Source organism: Dipodomys merriami, unplaced genomic scaffold, assembly GCF_024711535.1.
Source record: "Dipodomys merriami isolate MVZ:Mamm:240054 unplaced genomic scaffold, mDipMer1.0.p SCAF_19, whole genome shotgun sequence".
NCBI lineage: Eukaryota > Metazoa > Chordata > Mammalia > Rodentia > Heteromyidae > Dipodomys > Dipodomys merriami.
The window spans coordinates 6,434,278-6,451,228 of NW_027203270.1; the positions used below are offsets into that span (position 1 = coordinate 6,434,278).

General features: G+C 42.0%; 1 protein-coding gene and 1 non-coding gene across 2 annotated transcripts in view; both read left to right on the plus strand.

The window, feature by feature from the left end:
- Nucleotides 1–16,951, plus strand: part of Appbp2 (amyloid beta precursor protein binding protein 2) — a 55,450-nt gene that overhangs the window by 21,370 nt on the left and 17,129 nt on the right. Inside the window, exons 4-8 of the mRNA XM_070027095.1 lie at nucleotides 2,034–2,157; nucleotides 7,018–7,186; nucleotides 11,990–12,079; nucleotides 13,499–13,566; nucleotides 13,647–13,752. Of these exons, the coding sequence (XP_069883196.1) occupies nucleotides 2,034–2,157; nucleotides 7,018–7,186; nucleotides 11,990–12,079; nucleotides 13,499–13,566; nucleotides 13,647–13,752 (557 nt within the window). The remainder of the gene's footprint in view (nucleotides 1–2,033; nucleotides 2,158–7,017; nucleotides 7,187–11,989; nucleotides 12,080–13,498; nucleotides 13,567–13,646; nucleotides 13,753–16,951) is intronic.
- On the plus strand, nucleotides 2,456–2,562 carry LOC138831229 (U6 spliceosomal RNA). Its single transcript, XR_011373175.1, has one exon. It is a non-coding gene; the product is annotated as a U6 spliceosomal RNA (small nuclear RNA).

Genomic DNA, 16,951 nt, shown 5'->3' on the forward strand with positions numbered 1-16,951 from the left:
TGGCTCACACCTGTATCTTTGAAGCTAGCTCTAGGCAGAAAAGAGACTCCATCTCCAATTAGCCAGTAAAAATCCGATTGAAAGCATGGCTCAAATGGTAGAGCACCAGGTATGAATAAGAAAGCTTAATGAGAGCATGAGTTCTTGAGCTTAAACCCTGGTACAAGCACACTTTTACAAAATGAATAATATTAATAATAATTGAGAAAATTGAGGAGAGCCCTTGAAAAGGGGGTCTGAGAGCTAGCAGCTGGCTAGTTTTGCTGATGTTGCTAACAGGGTTATGTCAAACTGTTTTTTTTTTTTTTGGGGGGGGTCCGGTCATGGGGCCTGAACTCTGGGCCTGGGCGCTTTCCCTCAGCTCTTCAGCTCAAGGCTAGCGCTCTACCACTTGAGCCACAGCGCCACTTCCGGCTTTTTTCTTTTTGCTTATGTGGTGCTGAGGAATCGAACCCAGGGCCTCATGCATGCAAGGCATGCGCTCTACCACTGAGCCACCTTCCCAGCCCTCAAACTGTTTTTGCAAGTGTTAGAAAACTGCAACTGGAATTGACTGTTACTGGAATGAACTGCCACTGCTCCAGTAGAGAAACATACCTTCTGGGTTTTCCTGTCAACAATAGGAAGTATCCTTTGTTCCTCAGTTGCTCTACTGATTGACAGAGGCTAACAACATAACTAGCAAAGGAGAAATATGGTTTGCAGTCATTGCATCTGCATCATAAAACTATAGTCTAGGGGCTGGGAAGGTGGCTTAGTGGTAGAGCACTTGCCTTGCATGCATGAGGCCCTGGGTTCCATTCCTCAGCACCATATAAGCAAAAAGAAAAAAGCTGGAAGTGGTGCTGTGGCTCAAGTGGTGAGCTTCTGAAGAGCTGAGGGACAGCGCCTGGGCCCAGAGTTCAGGCCCCACAACCAGACCCCAAAAAACAACAACAACAAAAAGACCTATAGTCTAGAGGGGTAGCTTTGTAGCTAAGAGGTGTCTAATACCCAGCCCATCATTTGAGTTGGAATGGTAAGTAGAAAGTTGCTTAATATAATAGCTTCAGTATTTAGTCTCTTGGTTAGGATCCTAGAACAGTCCCTGGGCAGGAAGTTATACTCTTATCTCCAAATAAGTAGTACAGACAAAGTACTGGAGGTTACCCTGGGTGCTACTTGCTACTCAGGAGGCTAAGGTCTGAAGAACGAAGTTCCAGGCCAGGGAAAGTAAGTTCGTAAGGCTCTTTCTTTATTTCTAATTAACTACCAAAAACCGGAAGCAGAGGTGTGGCTCAAGTGGAATAGTGCCCGGGCCCTGAATTCAAGCCCAGGCCCCAAGTGAGTAAGTATCAGTTTCCCTTTATATCCTTTGATGTGCTGTTATACTAAGAATAAGTTTTATTCAAATTTCATTCTCTTCTTTGCAATGAGACTTGGGGAGATTGAAGTTATATATACTCTATAAAGTGAAAATATTAAGAGTAATTAGAATTTATTAGCTAGAAAATGTCAGTTGTTCGGCCAACAAGTACACTTAGAGGGTTAGAACTCTTTATTTATGATCTCATCTTTGATCCTAATTTCCCTAGTTCAAAACTTTTTTTAAATCACAAGTAATATCTCTATTTTTGATGGTGTGCAGTCATCCCTGGGACCTGGCACCTGCCACACACATGTTTTGCCATGGAACTGCACCCCCAGTCACGGGATATTTTTGGCTAAGCACAAGAAATTACTATTATGGAAGGGTTTTTCGTTTTTAGATTTTCAGACAATTTGTTTAATTTTTTTTTTTTTTTTTTGGGTCCGGTCGTGGGGCCTGAACTCCGGGCCTGGGCGCTGTCCCTCAGCTCTTCAGCTCAAGGCTAGCACTCTACCACTTGAGCCACAGCACCACTTCCGGCTTTTTTCTTTTTACTTATGTGGTGCTGAGGAATTGAACCCAGGGCCTCAGGCATGCAAGGCAAGCGCTCTACCACTGAGCCACCTTCCCAGCCCCCACAATTTGTGTAAATTATCTAATGTTACTGTTTTTTCTTGTTCTTCAGGTGGCTTTCTTTCAGATGCAGGTTGGTACAGTGATGCTGAGAAAGTATTTCTGTCTTGCCTTCAATTATGTACCCTTCATGATGAGATGCTCCACTGGTTTCGTGCAGTGGAATGTTGTGTGAGGTAAGTTGAATAAGAGTCTATAGGTGGTTACTGTAATGATGCTCAATGGTTTATTGGTTTGGCTCTTCTGTGTCTGCTTCAACACTTCACAGATTTCTGAGGTGATATTTGTATATTATAATTTCTAGCCTAATGTATCCCAGCTCCAAAATACTTTTAATGTGCTATAGTCAACTTAGCTTAGATCAGAATGCATGTCTTAGATATCTTTTTTTTTTTTTTTTTGCTTTTTCACAAAGTTTGTGAATATTATGGACAAAAATACATGTATTATTTTGGCTTTAAAAAATAATTTTTTGTGCTTACTTCAGCAGTACATATACTAAAATTGGAATCATACAGAGAAGATTAACATGGCCCCTACATAAGGATGACACAAAAATTTGTGAAGCATTCCATATTAAAAAAAATAATTTTTTGAGGCAAAAAAATTTTTTTTGTTTATTTATCTTTGTCGGTTGTGGGGCCTGAATGCTGGGCCTGGGCTCTGTCCTTCAGCTCTATCTCAAGGCTAGCACTCTACCACTTGAGCCACAGCGCCACTTGCAACTTTTTCTGCTTATGTGGTACTGAGAAATTGAACCCAGGGCCTCATGCATGCAAGGCAAGCACTCTACCACTGAGCCACCTTCCCAGCCCTGAAAAATTTCTTTTAACTATATATAAAGCTTAGGCTAGTGTTGAGCTCACAATCCTGATTCCTCTTACTTGTAAGTGCTAGGATTACAGGTATATACCACCTGGATACTTTTTTGTTGGTATTGGATCTTTTGTTTTTTGGTCATGGGGCTTGAACTCTGGGCCAGGGTGCTGTCCCTGACCTCTTCAGCTCAAGGTTAGTGCTCTACCACTTGAGCCACAGCACCTCTATGGTTTCCTGGTAATTTATTGGTAGTAAGAGTCTTACAGACTTTCCTCCCTGGCTGGCTTTGAACCATGATTCTCAGATCTCAGCCTCCTGAGTAGCTAGGATTACAGGCATGAGCCACCGGTGACCAGCTAGTATTTTTTTTTTTTTAATGGGGTCCGGTTGTGGGGCCTGAACTCTTGGCCTGGGCGCTGTCCCTCAGCTCTTCAGCTCAAGGTTAGTGCTCTACTCCTTGAGCCACAGCGCCACTTCCAGCTTTTTTCTTTTTGCTTATGTGGTGCTGAGGAATTGAACCAAGGACCTCAGGCATGCAAGGCAAATGCTCTACCTCTGAGCCACCTTCCCAGCCCACTAGTATTTTTCTTATAGATAGTTTCATTGAAGATTTATTTATTTAATTCATGAAATAGATGCACCTAAAAGAAAGGAAAATAAATCTAGAAGTAGTTGCTTTTATTGTCCTTATTTTTTCTGTACATCTAACTTAAGCTATTTGATTTTTTTTCTCTTTACCTTCATTTAGTTGGGTTGTTTGTCTATTTTCTATTGCTCAAGCTGGCCTTGAAATGGTGATTCTCCTGCCTCAGATTCCCAAGTAGCTAGGTCTCTAGGCATGTATCACCATACCAGCTGTTTTTGCATTTCTTTTTTTTTTTTTGGTTGGTTGTGGGGGTTGAACTCTGGGCCTGGGTGCTGACCCTCAGCTCTTCAGCTCAAGGATAGCGCCCTACCACTTGAGCCACAGTGCCACTTCTGGCTTTTTTTCTGTTTATGTGGTACTGAAGAATTGAACCCAGGGCCTCATGCCTGCCAGGCAAGCACTCTACCACTGAGCCAACTTCCCAGCCCTTCATAAGAATTTTCTATATGGGTGCAGGCACAGGAATGGAAGGAAGAATGGTGAGCAAATACATTCATTGTATTGGATATATACTGTGTTTTAAAATGAACTGTGTGGACTGGGAAGATGGCTTAGTGGTAGAGCGCTTGCCTTGCATGCCTGAAGCCCTGGGTTCGATTCCTCAGCACCACATAAGCAAAAAGAAAAAAGCTGTAAGTGGCTCTGTGGCTCAAGTAGTAGAGCGCTAGCTTTGAGTTGAAGAGCTTAGGGACAGCACCCAGGCCCAGAGTTCAGGTACTGTGTGCCAGGCACTGGTGGCTTATTCCTGTAATCGTAGCTGCTCAGGAGGCTGAAATCTGAGGAACAGGTTTCAAAGCCAGCTCTGACAAGAAAGTCTACAAGATTGTTTTTCTTTTTTTTTTCGGTCATGAGACCTGAACTCTGGGCCTGGGCACTCTCCCTCAGCTGTTCAGCTCAAGGCTAGCGTTCTACCAATTGAGCCACAGCGCCACTTCTGGCTTTTTTCTTTTTGCTTATGTGGTGCTGAGGAATGGAACCCAGGGCCTCAGGCATGCAAGGCAAGCGCTCTACCACTGAGCCACCTTCCCAGCCCAGTGATAACATTTTCTTTTCATCTGTGTTTGGTTTTTATTTGTAGAATCAGAAGATTTATTTTTTTTTAGGTTTGTTGTTTGTTGTTGTTGTTGTTGTTTTTTGGGTCCGGTTGTGGGGCCTGAACTCTGGGCCTGGGTGCTGTCCCTCAGCTCTTTAGCTCAAGGCTAGCGCTCTACCACTTGAGCCACAGCGCCACTTCCGGCTTTTTTCTTTTTGCTTATGTGGTGCTGAGGAATCGAACCCAGGGCCTCTGGCTTGCAAGGCAAGCGCTCTACCACTGAGCCACCTTCCCAGCCCCTAGGTTTGTTTAAACCAGATACTTAATGCGTCTTTTTTTTTTTTTTTTTTTTTTGCGGTGGGGCTTGAATTTGGGTTTGGGTGCTATCCCTCAGCTCTTCAGTGCTCTATCGCTTGAGCCACAGTGCCACTTCCAGTTTTCTAGTGGTTTATTGGAGATAAGAGTGTCACAGACTTTCCTGCCCGGGCTGGCTTTGAATCGTGATCCTGAGATCTCAGCCTCCTGAGTAGCTAGGATTACAGGTGTGAGCCACTGGCACCCGACTTTAATAACTTTTTATAACTTTTTTTTTGGGGGGGGTCCAGTTGTGGGGCTTGAACTCTGGGCCTGGGCGCTGTCCCTCAGCTCTTCAGCTCAGGGCTAGCGCTCTACCGCTTGAGCCACAGCACCACTTCTGGCTTTTTTCTTTTTGCTTATGTGGTGCTGAGGAATCGAACCCAGGGCCTCATGCATGCAAGGCAAGCGCTCTACCACTGAGCCACCTTCCCAGCCCCAACTTTTTATAACTTTTTATAACTTTGAGATTCCTATATAACTTTTGCTTTAGCAAACCCAAAGGCTTGTTTTCTCATAGGACTAGTGCTCTTTATCTCCTTCCTTGTCACATTTAGCAAGTATTTCACATCCTTAGGTTGGCAAAGTGCTATATGCAGAGAGAAAGAGGAAAGGCAAAAGGCTCATACCAGCTGAGTCTGCTTTTTCTTTTCCTTTTTTTTTCTTTTAAAAATTAGCATTAATTAGTTGCATAGGGGTTTCATTTTTGCATATATGCATACAAAGTACCTTGATCATACTCCTCACATTCCTTTTTTTCTTTTAATCAGAAAAAAAAAGTAGCTTTCTTCTAAACCTAACCCTATCCCTTTGCTCACCTTTACTTACATACAGTCTCTGCACTTGCTGGGTACGTGCTGTACCACTTGAGCCTTGCCTTCCATCCTTTCCTTTCAGTGTTTGCTTTTGTTTGTCAGGTTGAGTTTTTTTTTGTTTGCCTGGGTTAGCTATGGATCACAATTCTGCCTTCGCTTTTTGAGTGACTAGAAATCTAGGAATTGCACCACAATGCTCAGCAATGGGATGGGGTGAGGGAGGGGAGTTGTGTATGTATCCCTGTGCAATCTAGCTAGTTAATTGGAGATGAAGTGTTGTAGATATTTCTTTTCAGCTACCCTTGAATTGCAGTTCTCTAATTCTCTGCCTCCTGATAGCTGTTGCTGTGGAATACCGTTTGGCAGTGTCAAAACACTAGAGTTTGCATATACTCCAACAATTTAATTCTAAGATGTATGCAAAGGTAATTGAAAGCACACTCAAGAGATTTGTGTGCTGGTGTTCATAAGCGCCAAAGGCAGAAACAATTCAAATATCCATCTACACATGTGAATAGATTGAGGTTTTCAGCCAAGTGTAATAAATGCTAGACCATGGGTGAACCTTGAAATTTTTGTCCTGTGAAATAATGTCCCATAAAGAATACTGCATGATTCTACTATATGAAATATCTAGCATAGAAAAATTCATAGGCATTAAAGATTTTCATGGTCTAGTGGGTAAAGGAGAATGGAAAATTATTGCTTAAGGGTTACAGGTTTCTGTTTGGGGTGATATAAAAATTTTGGAAGTGGATAATGATGATTGTTGCATAACATGGTGGATATAATTACACTGAATTGTACACATAACAATGAGCATCCCTCAAAAATTATGTTAAGCCTGCAATGCTTTCTGGAAAGCACATATATATTGTCCTTTCTTTCTTTCTTTCTTTCTTCTTTTCTTTCTTTCTTTCTTTCTTTCTCTTTCTTTCTTTCTTTCCCTCCCTCCCTCCCTCCCTCCCTCCCTCCCACCCTCCCTCCCTTACTTCCTTTTGTCAGTTGTGGGGCTTGAACTCCATGCCTAGGTGCTGTCCCTGAGCTCTTCAGCTCAAGGCTAGTGCTCTACCACTTGATCCACAGTGCCACTTTCAGTTTTTTGGTGGTTAATTGGAGATAAGAGTCTCATGGACTTTCCTGCCCCGGCTAGCTTTGAACTATGATCCTCAGATCTCAGCCTCCTCAGTAGTTAGGATTACAGGCATGCCCCACCATCACCCAGCTTATTGTACTTATTTAGCTCCAGTTTGGACCAGTCTTTTGGCAGTGCATCTTGCACTTACGTGCTACATAGTGATGGTAGAACATTATCAGGTCCACCATGCTATACATGGCAGAAATAAAGGACTATTATTTGTTTTTGCAGATTGCTTCATGTACGAAATGGAAACTGCAAATACCATTTGGGTGAAGAAACATTTAAATTAGCTCAGACATATATGGATAAGTTGTCAAAACATGGCCAGCAAGCAAACAAAGCAGCACTCTATGGAGAACTATGTGCACTACTATTTGCAAAAAGTCACTATGATGAGGTAAGTACTTTAAAGTGTGTTTCATTGTGACCAGTTAAGTGCCTATGAATATGCAGCTTTTCTGGAAGTGTTTGAATTTGTGTCTTATAAGACTTGAATTTGTCTTATTGATGGATTGTGGTTCCTTGTTTGCAATGACTGAATATAGTTTATCAACTTAAATACAGAGTTTGGCCCTTTCTGTAATATTTGCACACCAAAATCAACCCAATTAAAAGAAGGCCTTTGTACAGATAGTCAACTCCATCAAAAGTGAGAATGAGATAAACAGGTTGAGTGTTGAGTGTTGCCTGTCCTAAAAGTTCCTCAGCTGCTCCACCATCTTCTTACATCTCACATAGGAACTCAGCCTCTTTAGTTCTTTCCTGGTTCCCTTTCAGCCCGCCTTCCTTCCTTTCATTTCCCTTCCTTCCTTTTGAGTTTTTGAGTTTTGGTTTATTTTTATTTTTATTTATTTTTTTGGTTGATCATGGGGCTTGAAATCTGGGCCTGGGCACTGTCCCTGTGCTCTTCAGCTCAATGCTAGCGCTGTACCTCTTAAGCCATAGTGCCATTTCTGGTTTTCTAAGTGGTTTATTGGAGATAAGAGTCTCACGGATTTTCCTGCCTGGTCTGGCTTTGAACCGAGATCTTCAGATTTCAGCCTTCTAAGTAGCTAGGATTACAGGTGTGAGCCACTGGTGCCTGGCTCTTTCCCTTTTTTTTTTTTTTTGCGGTTATGGAGCTTGAACTCTCTCTCTGGGTACTATCTCTGAGCTAAGAGTCTCAGGGAGACTTTTTTGCTTGGGCAGACTTCAAACCTCAGTTCTCAGATCTTAACCTCTTGAATAGCTAGGATTACAGGCATTGGTGCCCACCTTTTGTTTTTGTTTTTAGCATATGCTAGGTTTTTTGTTTTTGTTTCTTGTTGGTCGTGGGGCTTGAACTCTGGGCCTGAACACTCCCTGAGCTCTTCAACTCAAGGCTAGTGCTCTAACACTTGAGCTACTGTACCACTTCTGGTTTTCTGAGTAGTTTATTGGAGATAAGAGTCTCATGGACTTTCCTGCCCAGCTGCCTTTGAACCATGATCCTCAGATCTCAGTCTCCTGAGTAGCTAGGATTACAGTCAGGAGCCACCAGCGCTTGTCAGCCCTTATTTCTTTTTTTTTTTTTTTTGTCGGTCGTGGGGCTTGAACTCTGGGCTTGGGTGCTGTCCCTCAGCTCTTCAGCTCAAGGCGAGCACTCTACCACTTGAGCCACAGCGCCACTTCCGGTTTTCTGGTGGTTTATTGGAGATAGGAGTTTCACGGTCTCTCCTGCCCGGGCTGGCTTTGAACCGCGATCCTCAGATCTCAGCCTCCTGAGTAGCTAGGATTACAGGCGTGAGCCACCAGCACCCGGCTAGCCCTTATTTCTTATACTGCTTTCTAGAACGCTATACTCTTCTTTTTATTGCATAGAACCATTCATATCCTGCCATTTTTTTGTTTATTTCGTGGTGTTCTGGGGTTTAAACTCAGGTTTCTCTGTTTATTAGGTAGTGCTCTGCCACATGAGACATGGCCTTTTGCTTTTTTTTTTTTTGTCAGTTGTGGGGCCTGGAAGCTGTCCCTCAGCTCTTCAGCTCAAGGCTAGTGTTCTACCACTTGAACCCAGCACCACTTCCGGCTTTTTCTGCTTATGTGGTGCTGAGGAATCAAACCCAGGGCCTCATACATGCAAGGCAAACACTCTACCACTGAGCCACCTTCCCACCCCTATTTATTAATTCTTGATGCTGGTCTTAGATTTGAACTCAGGGTCTTAGTGCTATCCTGAGCAGTTTTTGATGTTATTTATTTACTTTTTTCCTTCAAGGCTATTGCTCTGTCACTTGAGCTACAGTTCCACTTCTGGCTTTTTGGTGGTTGGAGAGAAGAGTCTCACAGACTTTCCTGACTGGGCTTGCTTTGAACCACAAACCTCAGATCTCAGCCTCCTAAGTAGCTAGGATTACAGATATGAGGCACTGGCACCCAGCTTTAGTTTATTTTTTAGATAGGTTTTACTTTCTGCCCAGGCCAGCCTGGGATTGCTGTCCTCCTGCCTATTCCTTCCATGTAGCTGGGATTACAGGCATGTACTGTAATAACCAGCAGTGCTAAAGCCCACCCCACTGTAATGTCATTATTGTGGTCGTGCTTCCCCCCCTCCCCACACATGCTGGAGGGAGTGGGGCATCAAGGAGTCGTTGGGCAGTGGGAAGCTTGGGAGAGGGGCGTGAGTGGGGGTTGAAACCATGGGACCTTTGGAGCCATTGGATTGGGCGAGGAGGGCACAGCCTATATATATGCCGAGTATTCCAAGGAGGGGGGAGTGGCGACAGAGGAGGGTGGAGAGAAAGACGGCAAGGGGTACCTCCTGGAGCAGAGTAGGTCAGGCCTATGGAGAGGCCTGCGGAGAGGTAATAGGCCTCTAGAGAGGCCTGAGGGGAGGTGTGAGGCCTGCGGTTTGCAGAGAGGCCTATGAAGAGTAGAGAGGCCTACAGAGGAGGAGGAAGGAAGGAAAAGGAAAAGCCTTCCCCTTTGGAGCTTTGGAGCTTTGGAAGTTTGCAGACTGACTAATTGGAGGTTTGCAGACTTGATTAATAGGAGGTTTGCAGGGTTGTCCTTTGGTGGTTTAGGTTTTGTGGTCAAGGCTACTCTTAGGTCTGGGTAGCTAGCCCAGGACAAGGTAGTCACAGGCCCCCTTTCTGGTACAAATAGTGTAAATAAAACGCCTTTGTCACCTTTAACCATGCCTCCCAGGTCATAATATTATCACCACATACAGCTGATTTTGTGGAGATGAGAGAGTCCCCTGTTTGCCTGGGCTGGACTTAGTCCTCTTTTCTCCTAATCATCCTTAATATCTGGTATTGCAGGCATGAGGCACACCAATAATAGTAATATTACATTCTTAATTATAGTTTGCTTAAGTGCCTTTTACTTAACAGGGTTTTTTTTTTTTTTGTTGTTCTTTGTTTTGTCAGTCATGGGGCTTGAACTCTGGGGCTTGGGTGCTGTCCCTGCACTCTTCAGCTCTAGGCGAGTACTCTACTGCTTGAGCCACAGTGACACTTCCGGGTTTTCTAGTGGTTTATTGGAGATAAGAGTCTCTTGGACTTACCTGCCCGGGCTGGCTTTGAACTGTGATCCTCAGATCTCAGCCTTCTGAGTAGCTAGGATTACAGGTGTGAGCCACCGGCGCCCGGCTTACTTAACAGTTTTATTTCCTTTTTTTTCTGATATGGAATGCTTGATGAATTTCTATGTCATCCTTGCATAAGGGTCATTCTAATCTCTGGATCATTCTAATTTTTTACTTTGTGTGCTTCTAATGTGAGCATTTTTCTTTCTTTGCTAGGTTGTTGCTATTAATTCATAGTTATTTTTTTTCTGTATTTAGAATTAAGTGTTTATACTATGCTTGTGTATTTATAGTCTTTGCACCGTAGCACATTCCTGAGGGTCTTTCTTGTATAATTATTGCCACTTATTCTTTTAATTACAAATAAACTTTTCACTGATAGCTACAGGAAACACAAATGTTGTGAATATAATGTAGCTTTGTCATCAGCAAATTTTTCCCCTTTAAAAAATTTTTAAAATTGTCTTTAAGTAGTTGTACAAAGTGGTTTCAATTCAACATACCAGTTTATAAGTACAATTTATTTTAAAAATTTATTATTATTATTTTTTGGGTCCGGTCGTGGGGCCTGAACTCTGGGCCTGGGCGCTGTCCCTCAGCTCTTCAGCTCAAGGCTAGCGCTCTACCACTCCAGCCACAGTGCCACTTCCGGCTTTTTTCTTTTTGGCTTATGTGGTGCTGAGGAATCGAACCCAGGGCCTCAGGCATGCAAGGCAAGTGCTCAACCACTGAGCCACCTTCGTAGCCCCAAGAATGACATTTTTTTTTTTTTTTGTTTTGTGTCCAGTATGTAGCTGGATGCTCTACCTAGAGAGTGGCTAGTTGCCCACCAAGTAACTTCAGTTTCCCTTAAAAATAGGTTAATATTGCTGGGCACCTGTGATTCACACCTGTAATCCTAGCTACTCAAGAGGCTGAGATCTGAGGATCACAGTTCAAAGCCAGCCCGGGCAGGCATGCCCATGAGACTCTAGTTAACCACCAGAAAACCGGAAGTGGCGCTGTGGCTCAAGTGGCAGAACACTTGGCCTTGAGCTGAAGAGCTGAGAGACAGTGCCCAAGTCCAGAGTTCAAGCCCTATGACCCACAAAAAAAAATTCATTGACTTTCACCCTATTTCTATAGGAGCTAGCCTTGAGCTTAAGAGCTGAGGGACAGTGCCCAGGCCCAGAGTTCAGGCCCCACGATGGACCAAAAAAAAGGGGGTGTGGGGAATATCAAGTCAGAAATAATAGCTGGCACAAAGTAAGTACTCAGTTAAATGGCAGTTGAGATATGGATTAAATAATTGTTGTAGAAGGGGAAGGAAAATATGAGAGACCTAATTGGAGCTAAAACCTGGAAAATGAAGTATACTAAAGTTTGGTGTGTTACAAGGTAGAAGGAATGGTGTATGAAAAGGTTTCTAGGCAAGAGAACATGTTTTCTGATTTTCTGAATGTGTCAGATTTGCAAAGTATTAATTCACAAAAGCTATAAGATACTAAGTAAAGTATATAACAAACTAATCTTGCTAGAAATTTAGCTTGAGAAAATTGTAAGTGTGGATATTTTGTGTGTGTTCTTATTTAAGTTTAAGCTTGTAGAAAAATTTGTGATCATCTATTAAATGCCACCAATTTGATTTCTTAACAGTTCTTTGTTTCATTTTAGGCATACAAATGGTGCATTGAAGCAATGAAAGAAATTACAGCAGGCTTACCAGTTAAAGTTGTGGTAGATGTTCTAAGACAAGCTTCTAAGGTAAATTTAATGTTAAAATTATTAAATGAATCCTAGATTCTCATCTTTTCTCATCTTCAATAAACTACTTAGAAAAGGCCAGAAGTAGTCCTGTGATTCAAGTGGTTAGAGCACTAGCCTTGAGCAGAAGCAGAAGCAACTCAGGGACAATGTCTAAACCCTGAGTTCAATCTCCAGGACCCGCAAAAAAAGAAAAAAAAAAAACAGTTACTACTTTGGTGTACCAAAGTCTTTAAAGTATTAATATACTTATGACATTACTCTTCACATTTACAAGTTTCTAAAATATTTCACTTGATTTCTTTTATTTGTGGGATTTCTTTTATTTGTGGGAATTCAGTTAAGAAAAATACTACAAATATGTGGATTTAGAAGATACCAGGGCTGGGAATGTGGCTTAGTGGTAGAGTGCTTGCCTAGCATGCTACCACATAAGCAAAAAAGCCCGAAGTGGTGCTGTGACTGAAGAGATAGTGCTAGTCTTGAGCAAAAGAAGCCCAGGGACAGTGCCCAGGCCCTGAGTTCAGCCCCAGGATTGGGAAAAAAAAGAAGACGACATCAGTGTTTCTGTGAAGTTTTAAATCAGTCATGTTAAAGCAAGTAAACAGCATAAATATTCAAATTGTTAGTGCTACAAAGGAGAAAATTAGTATTTTTTAATTCAAAACATTGAATATATAATGTCCAGGCAACGTAATATATAAAATAATATGTTTACTTATGCAATGGTATATAGAGTTTAAAAGTCTTAAAAAAATGTCTATGGCTGGGAATGTGGCTTAGTGATAGAGTGTTTGCCTAATTTGCATGAAGTCCTGGGTTTGATTCCTCAGTACCACCTAAACAGAAAAAGCTGGAAGTGGTGCTGTGGCTCAAGTGGTAGAGTGCTAGCCTTGATCTGAAGAGCTAAAGGACAGCGCTCAGGCCCACAGTTCAAGCCCTACGGCCAAAAAAAAAAAAGATTATTGGATGAATCAAGTCATACCACCTGGAGTATGCCAAATCTCCTGATTTCATAAGCTAAACAAGAGTTAGCCTTGATTAGCACCTGGATAGGAGAATTCCTAGAAATACCAGGTGTTGTAAGCTTCAAAAACAATATTTTAAGAAAACTATAAAAGGTCACTATAAGCTACTTCAGAATTAGATAAGTACTTTAGAAAATACTGTATTGGGCCCTCCCCCTCATTCTATTGTGGAAAGATAGGAAGATGAGGTAACTTGTTATAACAGGTGTGAACTGGAAATGGTGATCAAAATTTTAAATTCAACTTTTTCCAGATTATATGCACATCTTTTTATAAGAGAATTTTAAGTACTTGGAAGGAAAGAAATTGCAATAGAAACTTTCTATTTACTGTTATAGCAGTGATATAAACTAAATTTACTTTATTTAACAAGTTTTCACTTTGTCTTTAGGCTTGTGTAGTAAAACGTGAATTTAAGAAGGCAGAACAGTTAATTAAACATGCAGTGTATTTGGCACGGTAAGTGATTGGTATTAAAAATGCCATTTTAAATTGCCTCTTTATACTTCATATCCTAATAGTTTTGTATCTTTTCATAGGGATCATTTTGGATCCAAACACCCAAAATACTCTGATACACTGCTAGATTATGGGTTCTACTTACTCAATGTAGATAATATCTGTCAGTCTGTTGCAATTTATCAGGTATGTTAATGGTTACCCTTTTTTTCTTTCAACCTTGCTAACCTGTGTTTATTTGTGGCTATAAACCATATTTATAAATGCCATTTTGAGCCATTTTGCCCCCTCCTATAGGACTCATTATTTTAGTAGAAGGCGTAAAAGTCAATGTTTTCAAAGACAAAATTCTTTTCTCTCAAAAATAAAATGTTATAAAAATAAACTTTGCCAGTGCTAGTGGCTCATGCATATAATCCTAGCTACTTATGTGACTGAAGTCTAAGAATTGCAGTTTGAAGCAGCCTGGGCAGGAAAGTCTATGAAACTCTTATCTACAGTTAGCCAACAAAAAATTGGGAGTGAAACTGGTTCAAAAGCTCAGAGACAGCCGGACGCTGGTGGCTTACACCTGTAATCCTAGCTACTCAGGAGGCTGAGATCTGAGGATCTCGGTTCAAAGCCAGCCTGGGCAGGAGAGACCGTGAGACTCCTATCTCCAATAAACCACCAGAAAACCGGAAGTGGCGCTGTGGCTCAAGTGGTAGAGTGCTCGCCTTGAGCTGAAGAGCTGAGGGACAGCACCCAAGCCCAGAGTTCAAGCCCCACGACCGACCAAAAAAAAAAAAAAAAAAAAAAGCTCAGAGACAGCAGCCAGGCCCTGAGTTCAAAACCCAGGATAGGCACAAGAAAAAGAGAACAAATTTAATAAACATCTAACAAACTTTTTGGAACATTAATCCATTCAAAAATATAGCTCAAAACTGTAATCCTAAAAACAAACAAACCTGCAATCCTACTTCCTTATTGGTAGGTGGATATTGGGGGAATCAGTTTGAGTCCCACCTTGGGTATAAAAGTTCACAGGACTCCCTCTCATTCAGACATCAGATGGGCACAATGGCACTTGTTATTCCAGCTACAGGGAAAGCACTGTGACTGGGCCCAGTGGTGGGTACCTCTGTCATCCTCAGTGACCAGTGGAAGCACAGGTCCTACCTAGGTGTAAAGCAAGATCCTACTTTAAAAATAACCAGGACCAAATCAGGCTGGAGGCATAATTTAAATACTAAGAATGCCTGCTTAGCAAGCCTTTGGTTCTATCCTCAATATTACCCCAAAACAAAGGCAAGTATTTTTAATTCCTGGGCTGGGAAGATGGCTCAGTGGTGGAATGCTTGCCTTCTATGCACAAGGCCCTGGGTTCGATTCCTCGGCACCACATAAGAAGAAAAAGCTAAAAAAAAAAAAAAAAAAAAAAAAAGAAGAAAAAGCTGTAAGTGGCGCTGTGGTTCAAGTAGTAGAGCGCTAGCCTTGAGCTGAAGAGCTGAGGGACAGCACCCAGGCCCAGAGTTCAGGCCCCAGGACCGACAAAAAAAAAAAGTTTTTTTAATTGCTAGATATTTATTTAAAAAATATTAATATTTGTTAAATTAACTAAACAAATGTAGTGTTAATCACACTGAATTAAATAATTTTTGACTTAATGAAAAGTATATATTTTTTTATTTTATTTTATTTTTTTTGGGTCCGGTCGTGGGGCCTGAACTCTGGGCCTGGGTGCTGTCCCTCAGCTCTTCAGCTCAAGGCTAGCACTTTACCACTTGAGCCACAGCACCACTTCCGGTTTTTTTTCATTTTGCTTATGTGGTGCTGAGGAATTGAACCCAGGGCATGCAAGGCAAGCGCTCTACCACTGAGCCATCTTCCCAGCCCCCAAGTATATTTTTTTAATGTTAGATATAGTGTATCTCAATAAAAAAAAATTAAAAAAAAAAAAAGTAAGAAAAGAAATTGGTTTGTGGAGAAAGTTATCATAACACCAGTAATGGCAGATCCTGAGTGAGTACTTACTGCTTCCAGTGTAATAGGCACTCTTCTTACTACTTAACATAAACAACCTCATTTCATAATTAAGACATTTATACTGATGGCACTGTTATTGTCCCTGTTCTTGCATAAGCATTGCCTGGAACTTGGAGAAGTAACTTACTCAATGTCAACATATTCAGGGGCCGGGCGCTGATGGCTCACGCCTGTAATCCTAGCTACTCAGGAGGCTGAATAAAAAAAAAAAAAAAAAAGATATAGTGTATCTGAGCTCAGCCTGGAAGCTGTCCCTCAGCTCTTCAGCTCAAGACTAGCGCTCTATCACTTGAGCCACTTACAGATTTTTTTGCTTATGTGTGTTGAGGAATCAAACCCAAGGCCTCATACATATAAGGCAAGCACTCTACCACTGAGCCACCTTCCCAGTCCCATACATGTACTTTTAAAAATAGAATTGAGTCAGGCACCTATGGCTCATGCCTATAATTCTAGCTACATAGGAAGCTGAGATTTGAGGATGACAGTTTGAAGCCAGACCAGGCAATACAATCTGTGAGTCTCTTTTCTCCACTAAACTACAAAAAAGGTTGGAAATATAGCTGTGGCTTAAGTGATAGAGCACTAGTCTTTTTTTTTTTTTTTTTTTGGTCAGTCATGGGGCTTGAACTCTGGGCTTGGGCGCTGTTCTTGTATTCTTCAGCTCAAAGCGAGAGCTCTACCACTTGAGCCACAGTGCCACTTCCGGTTTCCTAGTGGTTTATTGGAAATGAAAGTCTCAGGGACTTTCCTGCCTAGGCTGGCTTTGAACCATGATCCTCAGATCTCAGCCTCCTGAGTAGCGGGGATTACAGGCATGAGCTACCTGTGCCCAGCAGATTTGGGTTGTTTTTTGTTTTTGTTTATTTTTGGCCAATCCTGGGATTTGAACTCAGGCTCTGGACACTGTCTCTGAGCTTCTTTTGCTCAAGGCTAGCACTCTACCACTTGAGCCACAGTGCCACTTCCGGCTTTTTCTGTTTATGTGGTACTGAGGAATCAAACCCAGTGCTTCATGCGAGCACTCTACCAAAAAGACACATTGCCAGCCCAGGATTAGGTTTTATACTCATTATTCTCAGGTAAATTGTATGTTGTGGCATGGCTAAAGGACAGGAAAACCACTGATGTGATTCCTAAGACATAAGAATAATTATGACCAGGCACTGGTGGTACATGCTTATAATCTTAGCTACTCAGGAGGCTGAGACCTAAGGATTGTGGTTTGAAGCCAGCCCAGGCAGGAAAGTCTGTGAGACTCTTACCTCCAGTTAACCACTAGAAAACCCCAAGTGGCACTGTGGCTCAAAGTTGTAGAGTGCTAGCCTTGAGCGGAAAAGCTCAGGACAGCACTGAGGCA